General features: G+C 48.6%; 1 protein-coding gene across 1 annotated transcript in view; it reads left to right on the top strand.

The window, feature by feature from the left end:
- Positions 1-15,109, top strand: part of CDH4 (cadherin 4) — a 572,130-nt gene that overhangs the window by 515,677 nt on the left and 41,344 nt on the right. Inside the window, exon 7 of the mRNA XM_060180138.1 lies at positions 5,849-6,021. Within this exon, the coding sequence (XP_060036121.1) occupies positions 5,849-6,021 (173 nt within the window). The remainder of the gene's footprint in view (positions 1-5,848; positions 6,022-15,109) is intronic.

The following is a 15,109-nucleotide window of genomic DNA, read 5'->3' as shown; positions in this document are numbered from 1 at the left end:
TTGTTGATGATGATGTTGTTGTATAGAGATAAATGGAGAGAAAAAGAGAAGACAGAGAGGGGGAGAGAGAGATAGACACCTGCAAACCTGCTTCACCACTTGTGAAGCAACCTCCCTGCAGGTGGGGAGCAAGGGGCTCAAACCGGAATCCTTACACCGGTCCCTGTACTGCTGTGCTACCACCCAACCCCTGGATCTCTTCTGTAGTGAATATTCTGTTCATATCCTCTCTGAGGGTTTTTTTATTTATTTATTTATTTATTTATGAGAAAGATAGAAGGAGAGAGAAAGAACCAGACATCACTCTGGTACATGTGCTGCCAGGGATTGAATTGGGGACTTCTTGCTTCAGAATCCAATGCTTTATCCACTGTACCACCTCCCAGACTACTGTGCTGAGGGTTTACCAGGCTCCTTGAACCTGTGGATTGCTAGGTCTCGTTGACTTTAGACCCATTTTACTTCTTCAAATATTGCTTCTGCTTCATTCTTTCCTTTTAGTCCTTTTAGAGTTCGAGTTAACACATGTGGTAGACCTATAAAGTCCCATGTTCCTCATGCCCTTTCTGTGTTGTTTTGACCTGGTTTGTCTTTGGATTTATGTTCTAATTTGTTAACTATCTCTAGCTGTAGTTACTCTACTGTTAAACCCATTCAAGATACTAATATAAATTTTCTGTTCTATAAATTCTATAAATTTTCTGTTCTGTTTTTATAATTTCTGATTTTATGACAAAATTTTGTGTCTTATCCTTTTATTGTCTTGAGTATAGTAGTCTAAGATGCATTTGTTTTTGGGTCTGTGCCTGATTCCTCTACCTGCAGCTCCTCTGGGTCTGGTTATTATATTTTTTCATTTTGTTTTTCATCATGTTTTTTCTTCTTGTGTATCTAGTCAACTAAATGCTGCTCTTTGTATACAGAAGGTTGTAGAGTTAGTTTGATATGTTTGTAATGTTATCTTTTCCCACAAAAAGACACAAATTTTACTCCTGGAAAGAAACACTAGTAATCTTACATCATCTTGACATAAGTGTGTGTGTGTGTGTGTGTGTGTGTGTGTGTGTGTGTGTGTGTGTGTGTGTATGTGTGTTGGGAGCCTCATCAGTCTAAACTGACTTTTCAGAGAAAGAGAGACAGGGAAATACCACAACATCAAAGCTTCTCCCCTTGCTATAGTACACTCATGTGACGAACCAGGAGCTCAAACCTGGGTCTTATGCATGACAAAAGATGCCCTCCTGTCTGAGCTATCTCACTGGAAACAGAACTGGAGCTGTCTTCTGTCTGTTAGGACTGCAGTGGCCACTTTAACCTATAGCTTCACTTTTATTTTAATATTATTTATTTATTTATTTATTTTTGAGAGAAATGCAGAGAGAGAGGGAGAGAGACAGAGAGAAACACCAGAGCACTGCTCAGCTCTGGCTTATGGTGGTGCAGGGGATTGAACCTGGGTCTTAGGAGCCTCAGGCATGAGAATCTGTTTGCATAACCATTATGCTGTCTCCCCCACCCAGCTTCACTTTTTTTTTTTATTTATTGGATAGAGACAGAAATCTAGAGGGAAGGGGGAGATAGAGAAGGAGAGAGACAGAGAGACACCTGCAGCCCTGCTTCACCACTTGCAAAGCTTTCCCCCTACAGGTGGGGACCAGGGGCTCGAACCCAGTTTCTTACGCACTGTAACCTGTGTGCTCATCCAGGTGTGCCACCACCCGGCCCCCCAGTTTCACTTTTTGAGATTTCAGTTACCTCAATCTCACCTCTGGGTCCAGGCCTGTAGCCACCATCAGTGTCCTCCAACTTACTGCTGAGGGTGAAATTTGTATAATAAGATACAATAAGACAGTGAGAGATAAGACATTCACATAACTTTTTCAACAATATCTTGTCATGATTATTCTATTTTATTATTTGTTATTGCCACTCTTGTGCCTAATTGATAAGTTAAGTGTTATAAGTGATGTGTACATATGGGGAACACATTCTGTCTACAGGAAGTCAGAGCTCAGGTTCTCACTCCTATTCCCAGAGACCCACTGGAAGCTCGGGGTAGCTCTCTAGCTGCAGGCAATCAGTCAGCAAATGTCTTAAGGACAAAAACAGCCCCACACAGTGGGGTTTTATTTTCTGCCAACCCCACAAAACTGTGCTGCTTGGCTTTTCTTGAAGGCCTCTAAACAAATGTTTCCAGTTTGTTTTGTCCAGCTTTTCTGGTTTTCCTCAAGAGAAAGATTGACTTAAAATAACCCAGTCTACCCTTTGCTAAAAACAGGACTTCCTGGGTTTCTTTTAAGTACTCTGTGCCTCTGGGGAAGTTGTTCTGATAATTAAATTCATTAAAGTTGGGTTTATACACAGCTCTGAGATGATAACCATGATATAAAGTAAGATAGGCATCCTGGGGGTAGGGGGTTGTATTTTGAGTTCTCTCCAAATACAAAGGTTTTCTATTTCTCTCCTAGAAGACACTTAAAAGCTACAGTGACTTGTTGAGTGAGTGAATGCCCTGGAGTGGGTGACAAGAGAAGCAGAGGTGCTTCTCAGCCCACTCTATCCCAGGGGCCTGGAAGTCAAGCAATCTATGTGACACTTCTCCCCCAAGAGTGAGGCCATGGTCTTCTAGCCTTGGACACACTCAGCAATTATTTATCAGACACATTTGGCATCAGGTCCAAGGACTCAGTTCTATCTTGGAGGTGCTTGCCCCTGATAGCAGCAACAGGCAGGAAATAAGCACATAGAGGCTAGGAGGTGGCTCAGTGAGCAGAGCACCTGCCTTGCCTGCTTGAAGCCCTGAGTGCCATCCACAATGCCAACTGACAACAACAAAGACAAAAATATGGGTGGAGCTTCACAAATGGTGGAATCATGCTTTGTTCTCTATCCTCTCCCCCAAAAAATATAAAATAAAATTGAACCAGGAAGGTGACTCCTGACTCATCACACATATGTACAAGGCTCTGGGTTTGATCCTTAGCACTGCATGGAAGAGGGGGGAAAGGGGAGGAAGGGGGGGGAGGGGGAGAGGGAGAGGGAGAGAGAGAACAGCTGTTTAAATGCTAGGGGATAAAGCCAGAAAGGGGTGGGGGTTGGCAAATGGGCCCTAGACTCAGTAATAGGGGCAGGAAGCACCACTGAGGCTGAAACCTGTAGGTGGATGGGAACAGAGAAGAAATGCTGAGCAGGAAGAAGAAGAAGGCATGGGCAGCCATCAGAATGGGCCACAAGAGGACAGATCCCCAATCCCCAAGCCCAGAAGGTTCCAGGGCAGATGAGACCAGATGAGACATAGGTGGTGGAACCAGCTTTCCACATACCTGAACCTCATGATAGGACACTGTAGGGTTAGATATGAACACCCACCATCACACACCTTGGATCCCAACAGAGCTAAGTCTTCAAGTCAGGAGGCCTAGCAGCATCGGGATGGACATAACTCAGCATAAACCAGCAACCCCAAGAGAGAATAGCCAGTTGAAGATGGCTCTGTTCTCCCTGCCCCCTGGACCCTGGACAGCAGGCTGATCCCAACCTTTGGGACATGGAACTGAGCTAAGAGCAGAGGGCACAGGGCAGCCCCCTGGGGGAGCTGAGCACACATGGAGCCTGCAGGACCTCCGGGAGGCATACTGAACCAAAGAGTGCTGGGGTAGAAGGGCCAAGATGGGTGGCAGAGGCCAGTGGACACTCCCAGCAATGAAGGTAGGGGTTCGGGGAAGGGGTATGCTGCCAGTTCCCATGCACATGAGGACAAGAGACTCATGCCCATGACTCCAGTGATCGACACTGGGTTGGAAGAAGCATGTGCTGCCCATCAGAACTCTGGGTGGCAAGTGGAAAAAAAAAAAAAAAAACCTATTAAAACAGCAGAAGTCAATAAGGGAAATATACAAGCTCTAGTATACAAAATACTTAGAGTGTACCTTCCCTCAATTTGACTGTGAGCCTAAAATTGTTTATATATATATATATATATATATATATAAAATCTTCTTTTTAAGTCTATGGATGATAACTTCAGGTGTGGCTTGATTCAAAAGCTGGTAGGAGGTTATTACTTGAGCCCTGCTTGACTTTGTTTCTGCTGAGATCGTCCTGTCCTTAAGTCTCCTTCCTCTAGACTGCAGTGACCACAGTCCTGACCTCAAACACTAAGCCAGGCTAATGGGAGGAACATCTGTGACCCACAGGCACCCAGTTATCCCCTGTCTGACTCTGCAAGCCATGTGCACAGCCTGTTCTAGAAGCTCTTTTCCTTCTCCTCCTTGTTCTCCTCCTTCTCCTTTTTTAACTTTACAGTTTTATTAAGTAGTGGTTTACAGTATAGTTTTTTTCACTACTCCCATCACCAATAGTCTGTGCCCCCCATCCCCACACCCATAAATAACCATTATAGTTCCCCCACAGTCTTAGAGACAGGTTAATTTTTATTTGCATTTGTGTGCTCAATTTTCTATATTCCACATATGAGTGAAACCATTCTGTAGCTGTCCTTTACCTCTTTACTTACTTTGCTAAACATAATCTTCTCCAATTCCATCCACTTTATCCTAAAGGACATAATATCATATTTTTTAATTTTGAGTAATACTGTTGAGTATATGTCCCATAACTTTTTTATCAAACCTCGTGTCAAAGGGCATTTGGTGAATAAAGCCACTATGAACAGGGGGGGTACATATATCCCTTTGAACCAGTGTTAGTATATCTTTTGGCTATATGCCTAGTAGTGGAATTGCTGGGTCATAAGAGATTTCCATTTGTATTTGTTTAAGGATTCTCTATACAATTCCCCATAATGGTTGCACCAGTTGCATTCCCACCAGCAGTTTAGTGGAGTGCCTCTCTCCATATCCTCTCCCATTTACCTCTCTTGTTTTATTGATGCACCCATTCTCACAGGTGTGAGTCGGAGTCTCAGTGTGGTTTTAATTTGCATTTCTCTCATGATGAGTAAATTAGAGCATTCCCACACATGTCTGTGGACCATGTGTATCTCTTCTTTAGAAAACCATTTATTCATATCTTCTGCCCATTGTTGAACAGTATGAGTTCTTTATAGATATTTTATATCAACTGCTGTATGAGTGTAGTATGCAAATATCTTTTCTCATCTGCTGGATTTCCTGTTTATCCTCATGGAATTTTCTTTTGATGTGTAGAAGCTTTTCAATTGGATATAGTCCCATTTGTTCATTTTGGTTTTTGTTTCCCTTGCCCATGGAGTGGAGTATCCAAATACATCTTCAATGTTAAGGTCCAGAAATGTCTCACCAGTGTATTCTTCTATGTGCCCTATAGTTTCAGGTCTAATATCCAGATCTTTGATTCATTTTGAATTAATTTTGGTGCATGGTGTTAGGTGGTAGTCTAGTTTCACTTTTTGTCTACAGGTTCTTCTAAGTCATCTTCCTCAGTCACCCACTTCACACCTCTGTATACCCAGGTTATTCCCTTACTGAGTGTGGAACCCACACAAATACTACTTATGAGGCTCAGGTTAGAGACAGTGTTGGAAGAACTGCTGGTCTCGGTCTCCCCCGCTGAAAAAGGAAATCGGAGCAGACGACCCCAGAGGAAGCTCAGGCTCTAGCAGAAACCTGGGTGGGGATGGTTGTGCTTTCAGATGCTCCCCCAACACTGGCCAGCAAGCTCCCCTTCATGTGAGGAAGAAATGGTACTCTGTGACACTCTGGTGTGCACACTTTAAATCAGTTTTCTTGACTGTGGAGGGTGTGTAATGATCTCTGAGCCCTGGGCTCTCTGGAATCTACCCTGGTTATGTGCATGGGCCACGGCAACCTTGCAGACAGTCCCATCTGAACCAGTTTTTCTGTCTTAGGCACCTATGTGATGACTGTCACAGCCAACGATGCCGATGATGCCACCACAGCCAACGGGATGGTGCGCTACCGGATTGTCACCCAGACCCCGCAGAGTCCTTCCCAGAACATGTTCACCATCAACAGTGAGACGGGGGACATTGTGACGGTGGCTGCTGGCCTGGACCGGGAGGTGAGGTGGACATGTGTGGTGGGGACACTGCCAGCCTCTGCAGCCTGGGGGAGGAGCCAGATCCTGGCCCTGATGTGTCCCCCACTTCTGCCTCTCTTGTTCCACAAAGGGCACCAGAGCCCTGGCATCAGCCAGGAAGCAGGCTCCACAGTGCTGGAGAAGCTCTCAGCAAAGAATAGCCTGAGCTGAGCTTCCAGTAGCCCTTTGAGTGTTCTGGGAGAGACTCCTCTGTTTCTCTCTCTCTTTTCTTTTCTTTTTTTCTTTTTTTTTTTTTTTTTGGTACTAGGACATTGCACTTTTAATTTCTCCTTTTAATTTCAAATAGAGAGAAAGTAGTGGGGGAGATAAGAGACATCACAACATTGCTCCAGTGTTCATGACTTCCATATCTATTGTGCTTGGTGCTTCCGTGTGGCTCTGGAGACTCACTTGGTAAAGTGTATACTCTACAGCACCCATAATACTGTTCTTAAAATTCTTAAATTGTACCTGCATAACAGGGTGGGGGTAAGAGGTCACCTTAAAGGCCATGATACAGCCTCCTAGCTCAGGGGCCCCCATACCCCAGGGCTCAGTCACCAGCCTTGTTTTGACCATATGAGAGAGTGGGTCCAAGCACCTTTTACTGAGCCTCCAGTCATTGTGCAGGATGGAGGTACACGGGGAGGCAGCCTGGTAAGGAAGAGACACTACTCAGTAGCTCTCTGGTGTGCACACTTGCAATCAGTTTTCTGGGCTGATGTTGGAGGAGTTGTGCTGGGAGGGTGGACCCCATCCCCTGGGACTCCACCCTCATACATCAGAGGGTCTGCCAAGGACCTCTGGGCCTCCCAGGAACTACAGTCAGCCCCTGCTTCTCCTGGACTGGACAAGGTCTTGCAGCTTCAAATAGAAGCCCCAGCTTGGGACAAAAATGACACCAGCTCATTGCAGGCTGGGCTTCCTGCTCCCCACCAGCCCTGGGGAGGGCATACATTCATTTCAGTGCCCAGAAGAATATGAGCAACACATATACCTCTGGATTCTCGCCCCACCAGGGTATCTTCACACCATTGGCAAGAGCAGCGTGGTGTGACCAGCCCTTCTGCACATGTGTGCTCACACTCCTGCGCTCAGCCCTCAGGGCTGGCATGGAAGGGTGGAGGCCATCACTGTGCTTGAGAGGATGGAAAAGCAGCTTGACCACCTCTCGTGGGTGCTGCACCTCGGGGGGAGGGGGGGGGCTGTAGGGGAGGGGCAGGTGCTCCTCCAGGTCTACGGGAGAGAGAGCACAGAAAAAGAGTGGGTCCAGGGGTAAGACTTCTGGGCATGTGACCAGGCTTGCCCCTCTGCACATGGGCCACCAGCCCATAGCACACATGGCTCCTGGCAGCAGAGGGTCCTGGAATGGTCCTGGTTATGTCTGGCCCCTAGGGATCCGGATCTGTGAAGACTATCTCCTTCTGCAAGCTCTATGCTACAGAAATCCTATAGTTCAGGAACCAAGGTTGAGCTCTAGTGTGGGGACTCCTGACCAGGAGCAATCATGACATTTGTTCTCTCCTCTCTGGGGGATTGTGGGCAGAAATTCGGGGTGGGGCACAGGGGAAGCTGGCCAGCCTGTGAGAGGCAACAGAAAGTAGGTGTCTGCATTGGGTTGTTTGAAGAAATGTCACTATGTCTGTGTGCCATCCCTCTAACTATGGACAAAGCCAAGCAAGCTTCTCTGAGGAGATTACTTAGCGCTGACTCTTGGTAAAATCAATGTGTTTTCTGCCCTTTGGGACTTGTAATCAGCACCACTCTTTCTAAAGGCTGCACAGGACACACCTATGTTTCCTTAGGAGATCAGTCTCACTCATAGTTTCCTTCACTCCACTGAAACTTTCACTGAGCACTTACTAGGTGCTATAAACCGTTATGGACACTGGAAAGACAGGGTGAGCAGTGCAGGCAGCACCTCTACAGATGTGGGATTCAGTGTGTAGAAGAAACAGACAAGAAGAAAAGATTAGCAATTAAATAAATATAAATTCAGGTGTGGCATGAATCATGAAGAAATAAGACAGTATTCTGTGCTCTGCACAATGATTCCACTCTACCCAGCAGCCATCATTTTTCCTTGATAGAGACAAAGAGAAATATAAGGGAAGAGAATTGGGGGGAGAGAAAAAAAGAAGTGACACCTGCTCCACTGTTGATGAAGTTTCCTACCTGTAGATGGGGTCCAGGGGCTTGAACCCAGGTCCTTGCACATAGTAATGTGTGTACTCTACCAAGTGCACCAACCTCCCCACCGTTCTATGTCACCCATAAAAAGACACACCCGTTGAATTTTGAGTTATTGGAGACACTCAGTATGATCTAATCAGTGTAGTGTTGCCATAACTAGTGCATCTATAGTGACCCTCAAAGTAAAGTCATGTTTGTGTTTTGAGGTTCCTGTAGACAGGACTTCACAGGGGGCACTATTAAGTCCCCCTATAGATATGACGTGGTATCACTGGGGCTTCTAAATTATAGTGGGGTGTCCTTGGAACTCAGATATGAGAAGGGAGTAGCTCTCCACAGGCTAAAGCCCAGGCTTTATGTGTGGTGGTGGTGGTTCATACAGGGACTGGGTGGTGGCTCATCCTGTACAGTGCACTGTCATGCATGAGGTCACAGGTTCAAGCCCTTGGTGCCTACTTGCAGGAGAAAAGCTTCACAAGTGATGAAGCAGTGCTACCGCTGCCTTTCCTCTCAGTCTGCCTCTCCTCTTCTCCCTCTCTATCTGTTTACCACTCTATGTCCAAAAAGAAAAGGAAAGAAAAGAAAAGAAAATGGCCACCAGGTGTGGTGGAGTCATGCAGGCACTAAGCCCCAGCAATAACCCTATGGCAAATGAAATCTGAATTCACCTATAATATTCAGCATTCAGATCCTCAGTCCTGCCCACCATTTCTCAGGGAGCCAGCGGTGGTCTGGGGCTAGGCATGCACCTGCCTCACATAGTCCAGGGACTGCAGCATCCTGGAGTAGGTCATCAGAGGAGTGAAAGGAGGGCAGCAAGGCAGAGCAGGAAGGAGGGAGTCTGTAGGGCCACATCCACGCCATGCTACAGACTCAGGCCTCCTCAGTGTGGTTTGACAGGGTCCAAGCACCATGTGCCAATAGTGTTTCAGAGAAAGTAGCATGACTGTCATCCTAAGTGGCTTCCCAGAGTTTTACACAGTGGAGTCAAAATCCTCACTCACCCAGGGGTACTGTCACTCCTCTTCACCCCCAGTGCTCATAGAAGTTGCCCACGCTGCCCAGGACTGCCCAGCAGAGGACAGGCGACAGGGGCAGATTCTCTCTTAGCAACCCTGGATCTCAGAAGCCTGGGCCACTCCATCGCAGCCAGTTCTGGACTTTGCTCTGGCTTCTACACAGACAACTCTGCCCACCCCTCTGCCCTCTGTCTTACCCACCACCCTTTTACTTGGCACTACCCCCCCACTCCCCGCCACCAGCCCTCAGACCCCTATCCAGCCTCAACAGGGGGCCTGAGGCTCCCACTTCAAGCTCACTGGTTTCCTACACCCCCTTCCCAGCTCTTCCCTGCCCAGCAAAGCCTGGGTATCCATGGCCATTTCCAGGAAGAGCAAATGCCCTGTTGAGTATGACTGGAAATGCAGGAAACAGGGAGGCGGGGGGTGGGCTAACTAGCAAGGCAGAGTCCGGCCCCACTGTCATCTGCTCCATTTGAGATAATAAGCAGCTTAAGGGCTGTGTTGTCCTCCTGGGAGCTCTGGCTGGTGATGTAGGCCTTCTGGAAGGAAGGAGGTGTTTCCTGGCCTTTGTCCAGATGAGAAAGAGATGCCTTCCAGAGGCCCCTTCTGGAAGTTGCAGAGGAAAGAGATGCCTCCCAACCTTGGAGAGCTCAGTGAGGCAGTTGGTTTTTAGAGCCTGGTTCCAGGGACCAAACCTTAGTGACCTCAGGCCACTGGGGGTGGAGGGGTGAGGGGTGTGTGGGGAGAGAGGCTGTTACCTTGTGAATACACAGGTAGGGCCCAAATCAGATAACTCAACCCTGCTGAGCACAGAGAGTAAGAAGAAGCCACCATCCACTTTTCATCCACCACCCACTTTTCACTTCCAGACACCCCTTCTCAGGTCTAGACATCCCTTTTAGAGGTTGGGCACCTGTGAGAGCCCACTGCTGGCCAGGTCACCACTGACACTGCACAGGGACCAGCAAGCCCAGTCCCCTCAACAGAAATAATCTTGGGCCCTGGACCCTGGACTTCTGGGAGTTTAGTGTTTTTATTTCTATTTCAGGAAAAAAGGGGAAAAAAGTATTTGACAGGAAGCAAGGACAATATGCACCCAGTTAAACACACACATTACTAGGTATAAGGACTTGAGTTCAAGCTCTGGATCCTCACCAGCAGGGGAGAAGCTTCACAAGTGGTGAAGCAGTGGTGAAGGCGGTAGCGCAGTGGGTTAAGCGCATGTGGCGTAAAGTGCAAGGACCAGCATAAGGATCCCAGTTTGAGCCCCTGGCTCCCCACCTGCAGGGGAGTTGCTTCACAAGTAGTGAAGCAGGTCTGCAAGTGTCTGTCTTTCTCTCCCCCTCTCTGTCTTCCCCTCCTCCCTTCATTTCTCCCTGTCCTATCTAACGACATCAATAACAACAACAATAAAAAAGGGCAACAAAAGGGAAAATAAATAAATATTTAAAAATTTCAAAAAAAACAAGTAGTGAAGCAGTACTGTATGTGTATCTCTTTCTCTCCCCTTCTCTGTCCTTCTCCCTATTTCTTTCTGCTTCTATAAGAAAAAGGAGAAAATGGCCACTGGAAGTAGTAGAGTTGTCCTACAACTACTTGAACTCCAACATGAACCCTGATGGCCAAGGAAAGACATTTTTCAGCACCCATCCTATAATATATATATTAGGGAGATAATATATAGATTCTCCTCCATAACTGAAGATACTAGAGGTCACAGGACAGTCAGCTGGGGGTGCAGGCCCTGAGCACCAGACCTGGGATGGGACAAAAAAGCCACAGCCTACACAGGCCTTGGGTAACCCCCAAGCTGTCCCACTAGAGGGTCACCCCCTCCCCTCCCACCCAGCTCCCTCCAGACCCCCAAGCTGACCCAGAACCATTCTTGTGGTGGATCTGGGTGATCAGGGACCCTCACCAGGGACTAATCTCTCCCCACCCACACCTATCCCAGGGCTTGCTGAGGATCTAGTGCCATTTTCTCATTTTCACTCCTTGGATGACTGAAGGTGCTAATAATGTGATTCCAAGAATATCCTTACCCACTTCTACCTCCTGCTTGTGCATGTGAGTCAGAATCCATGCTGATGGGAGTGGAAGTTGGTGCCCCCACATGGTGAATGGAACATAGACCCCTGCATGAATGGGACTGTGCGCAGGAGCTGTGGGCCCACGGGCTCAGTGATGGCAGTGGGCTGGAAGGCTCCTATAGAGGGGCCATTGGCTAAAGGATCCGCCTTCCTTAGACCCTGGAGGAAGGGTGCTGGGGTGGAGGACCCAAATGAGGCAGCAGGCTGAGCCAAGTGCAAGACAGTTGTGGAAGCATCTAGCATGGCCTAGGCCTGAAAGGGATGGGTGAGGCTACACCAAAGAAGACAAAGGGCCTGACCTATGTAAAGCTAGAGCCCCCACTGCCTCTCAGACTCTTTCTCATGAGATGAAAGGAGAAGCCTAGGGACACTGGATTGAGTCCCACACCCACTGTCCTCGGTTTCAGGAAGCTCTCCAGAGCCCGTCATGCAGACATTTGTCATCACTGGGTGTATGTGCTGTGAGCAAAGGAAGGTGGCCAACCTTAACTAGGGTTGGGGGAAAACATGGGGCAGGGGGCCTGCCCAGTACACCCAGCAGAAGGACCTCCAAGGTGACCCTGGATTCCATCTGGTATTCTCTGGGGGCCCCCTTACCCCATGGGGGGAGTGCCCTGCTCTAGTGGGGAGCTCCTGGCTGGGAGGCCACAGGGAAGCATAGAGAAAGATCCTTTCTCCACCAGCCCATGGGCAGGATAGACACACGCCCTGAATATGAGGCAACACCTTGTTAATGACCCCCAGCCTTGCCCCAACCTATAGCCACACAGCATCTGGGGGGGCAGAGGTGAGAGGGACACAGGTATCCATGCCCAGAGCCCAATTCCTGTGGGCAGAGTCAATCATCTCAGGAAGAGGGGATGATCCACACATATAATTGCGCTGTGTCTAATTAGGCAGATCTATGTAAATTGAGCGTCTCTACATGATTAAAATGTCAGGAGAGACTTGGATAAGACACAAGCGGTTTAAGTGTCTTTCATCTCCGAGTTGGAGATGCCCCTGCCCATCCTACTCATCTGGCACCACTCCCTAATGAGAATGCATGCAGCTAATAAGAAGGTGAGCTCCACGTGGATCCCGTGAAAAGATGTGAGCCAGGGCCCGGGCGGACACTCTGATTGTTGAACCGTGTAATTAGCATGGAGCCCCTACCCCCAGCACCCCCCTCACGCTACCTTGATGAAGCACATCTCATTAATCACAACTATCCCCATCCTCACCCCCTGCCTGCAGGCCCTGTGCCAGTCACCTTCATCAGTCCAAGACGTTCCCAAATGAAGCTGGGCCAGATCCCCCCCCCATGCTAGCTCATGTCTGACCAAACCTCACCACCCCATCAACCAAGGTGTGTCAGGAATACATAGCTTTGTTCACCCAAGGCCAGGACCCTCTGCCATCCAGACATCAGCTAAGGGGATGGCATCACTGGTACCCTGGTAACAAGACCAGTCTCCCCCTTTGGTTTGTGAGAACTAGCTTCATGGGGAATGCTGACTGTGAAATTGCTTTTTGCAGAAACCACTTTTTTTGACACCAAATGTTGCTTTGTGGTCTTAGAGGGAGAACAATAACCTTTAAGATAAACTTGCCTATGACCATCCCACCCTGCAGGCTTCTCAATTCCTCCTCCCAAAAAAGAGAAGAAGGAAAGGAGAGAGGAGAAAGTCCACCCAGGTCAATGCTGTCTCAGGCTGCAAGTGCCCCTCCAAGGGGCACTTTGCCCTCTAGTAACACTCCGGGCTCACAGGAGTGGATCTGGGCCCCTGGCAATCCCAGGACACAGTGGTTATATCCCTCCATGCTAAATGACCCCCTTGGGGCCTCATTTCTGGCCACGGTGAGTCTAACACAGCATTATAGCCACATGGTGCTGTGGTCCTCAAGTTGAACATTATCTTTTTCTACAGTTACAACCTTTTGATGATTTTTTTTCTCATCAAAAAAGCAGCCCATTAAGGCAAAAAGTAAATAAATAAATAAGCACAGAGACCAGCAACTGAGCCATCCTGGTGCTGGAGATGAATGGTCCACATGTGGCAAACTCTCTCACCACATGCCTTCCCAATAGGTGAGTCTGTGTGGCCACAATAGCACGGGGGGGGGGGGGGGGGGTGCATCACAGGCAAACGGCCGACCACATCAGAACTGCCTCTCCCGTGTCATTTTACAGTCTGCATTGGTGGATGTGCTCTGATTCATTTTACCCCTGCTGTGGGTCTTTTCCATGTCCCCATCATCAGTGACACCTATAGGATCAGAACCTCCCAGCACATGTCACTGACAATCCCAGAGGCCCAAGCAGGGTGGGGAAGGCAGACAGGAACACAGGCAGGCAGGTCAGGAACCCAGGGGTAATGTCAAGGACCCAGGTTCTTATCACACCCTCCCGAGGGTTTCCCTGTCCTCTGGGCTGGCCTCTGGTGGAGTCCCTGGTGGCACTAGCAAAGTCAGCCCTCTTAGAGGAGGAGAACATCCCTCCTTCCCTCTGGGAGCCTCCTCAGTGGTGCCTCAAAAATGTCTTTGTGCCTCTTACCAGCCAAAAGAGTTTCACTGGCAGTGCCCAGGCTGCCGCTAACAGGGAGACAGCCCTATATGGTGAATTTACACCCATCAGGCCTCCTCTCAACCTTGGAAGCCCCAGGCTTAGGAACCTGGGTTGGGGGCAAAACAGAGTCTGGCTTGAACAGATCAAGTCCCCAAAACCCCTATCACATATGTCCCTAGATGCTGGGAGACTCTGGACAGAGGGTAGGGTCCCTGCAGACATCTGGTTCTTATGGGCTCAGTGTCAAGAGCATGGCCTGGGAACCTATAGATGGGACACTGAGGACAGCAATGATCCAAGAAGCTCAGCAGAAGCTCAGAGCCTACAAGCTCAGGAGGGTCTTTGTGTGATCCCAGTGATCCCCAGTTACACAAGTGTAGCCCATTCAGCATGGTGGGTAACAGGCTCAGGGCAGTGTCATGCACGGCCATGGCAGCTCTGGTGAGAAATAGTATCCTGAGGGGCCATTGAAAGAGGGAGACCCATGCAGAGAAATCCAGTTTTTTTATGTATTTATTTATTAATGAAAGGGATAGGAGGAGAGAAAGAACCAGACATCACTCTGGTACATGTGCTGCTGGGGGGTCGAACTCAAGACCTCATACTTGGAGTCCAACACTTTATCCACTGCGCCATCTCCAAGCAATTTGGAAGTTTCTCTGCTCTTCTAGGGCAGTCTGGTTGACACTGCACTATTGGTAGGTGCTATATAAGTGCTGGGCAAATGGAAGGTGAGCCCCAGAAATACGGCTTGTGGTTATGTCCCCCCTCTTGCACCTGATCATGATCAGATCACACTTTAATGGATTCACTGTCATGCCATAGCAGGGGGGAAAGCACCAGCTATCAGCCAAGCTGGCCAGTGAGGCCACCCACTTAGGACACTTAAGGAGCTGCCCAGCATGCAGAAGGTGACAGGGTGCAGGCCCCCTGCCCACTCAGCCCTTTCCAGCTCCATCACAGGTGATATGAGAGTAAGACTGCTACAAGGTTCAGAGCTGAGCCAGGGCACCCCTATCCCTGGAGTTCAGGCAGTAGGTTGCTCACCCTGGGACTCCAGCCAGCCTGGGGACTAGCCGAGGTGCCCTGCTCACCAGCCTGGACATCCGGGGACTCCTCTGGCCTCCCTACAGCTCAGTGTCACTAACCACATAGTAGAGAAAACAGCACTCCTGTCCACAGGGTCACTGAGAACAGGCAAGACACTCATAGGGTCT

Source organism: Erinaceus europaeus, chromosome 1 (assembly GCF_950295315.1).
Source record: "Erinaceus europaeus chromosome 1, mEriEur2.1, whole genome shotgun sequence".
Lineage (NCBI taxonomy): Eukaryota > Metazoa > Chordata > Mammalia > Eulipotyphla > Erinaceidae > Erinaceus > Erinaceus europaeus.
Note: the sequence above shows the minus strand (reverse complement) of the source record. Positions and strands in the feature narration are given on the sequence as shown.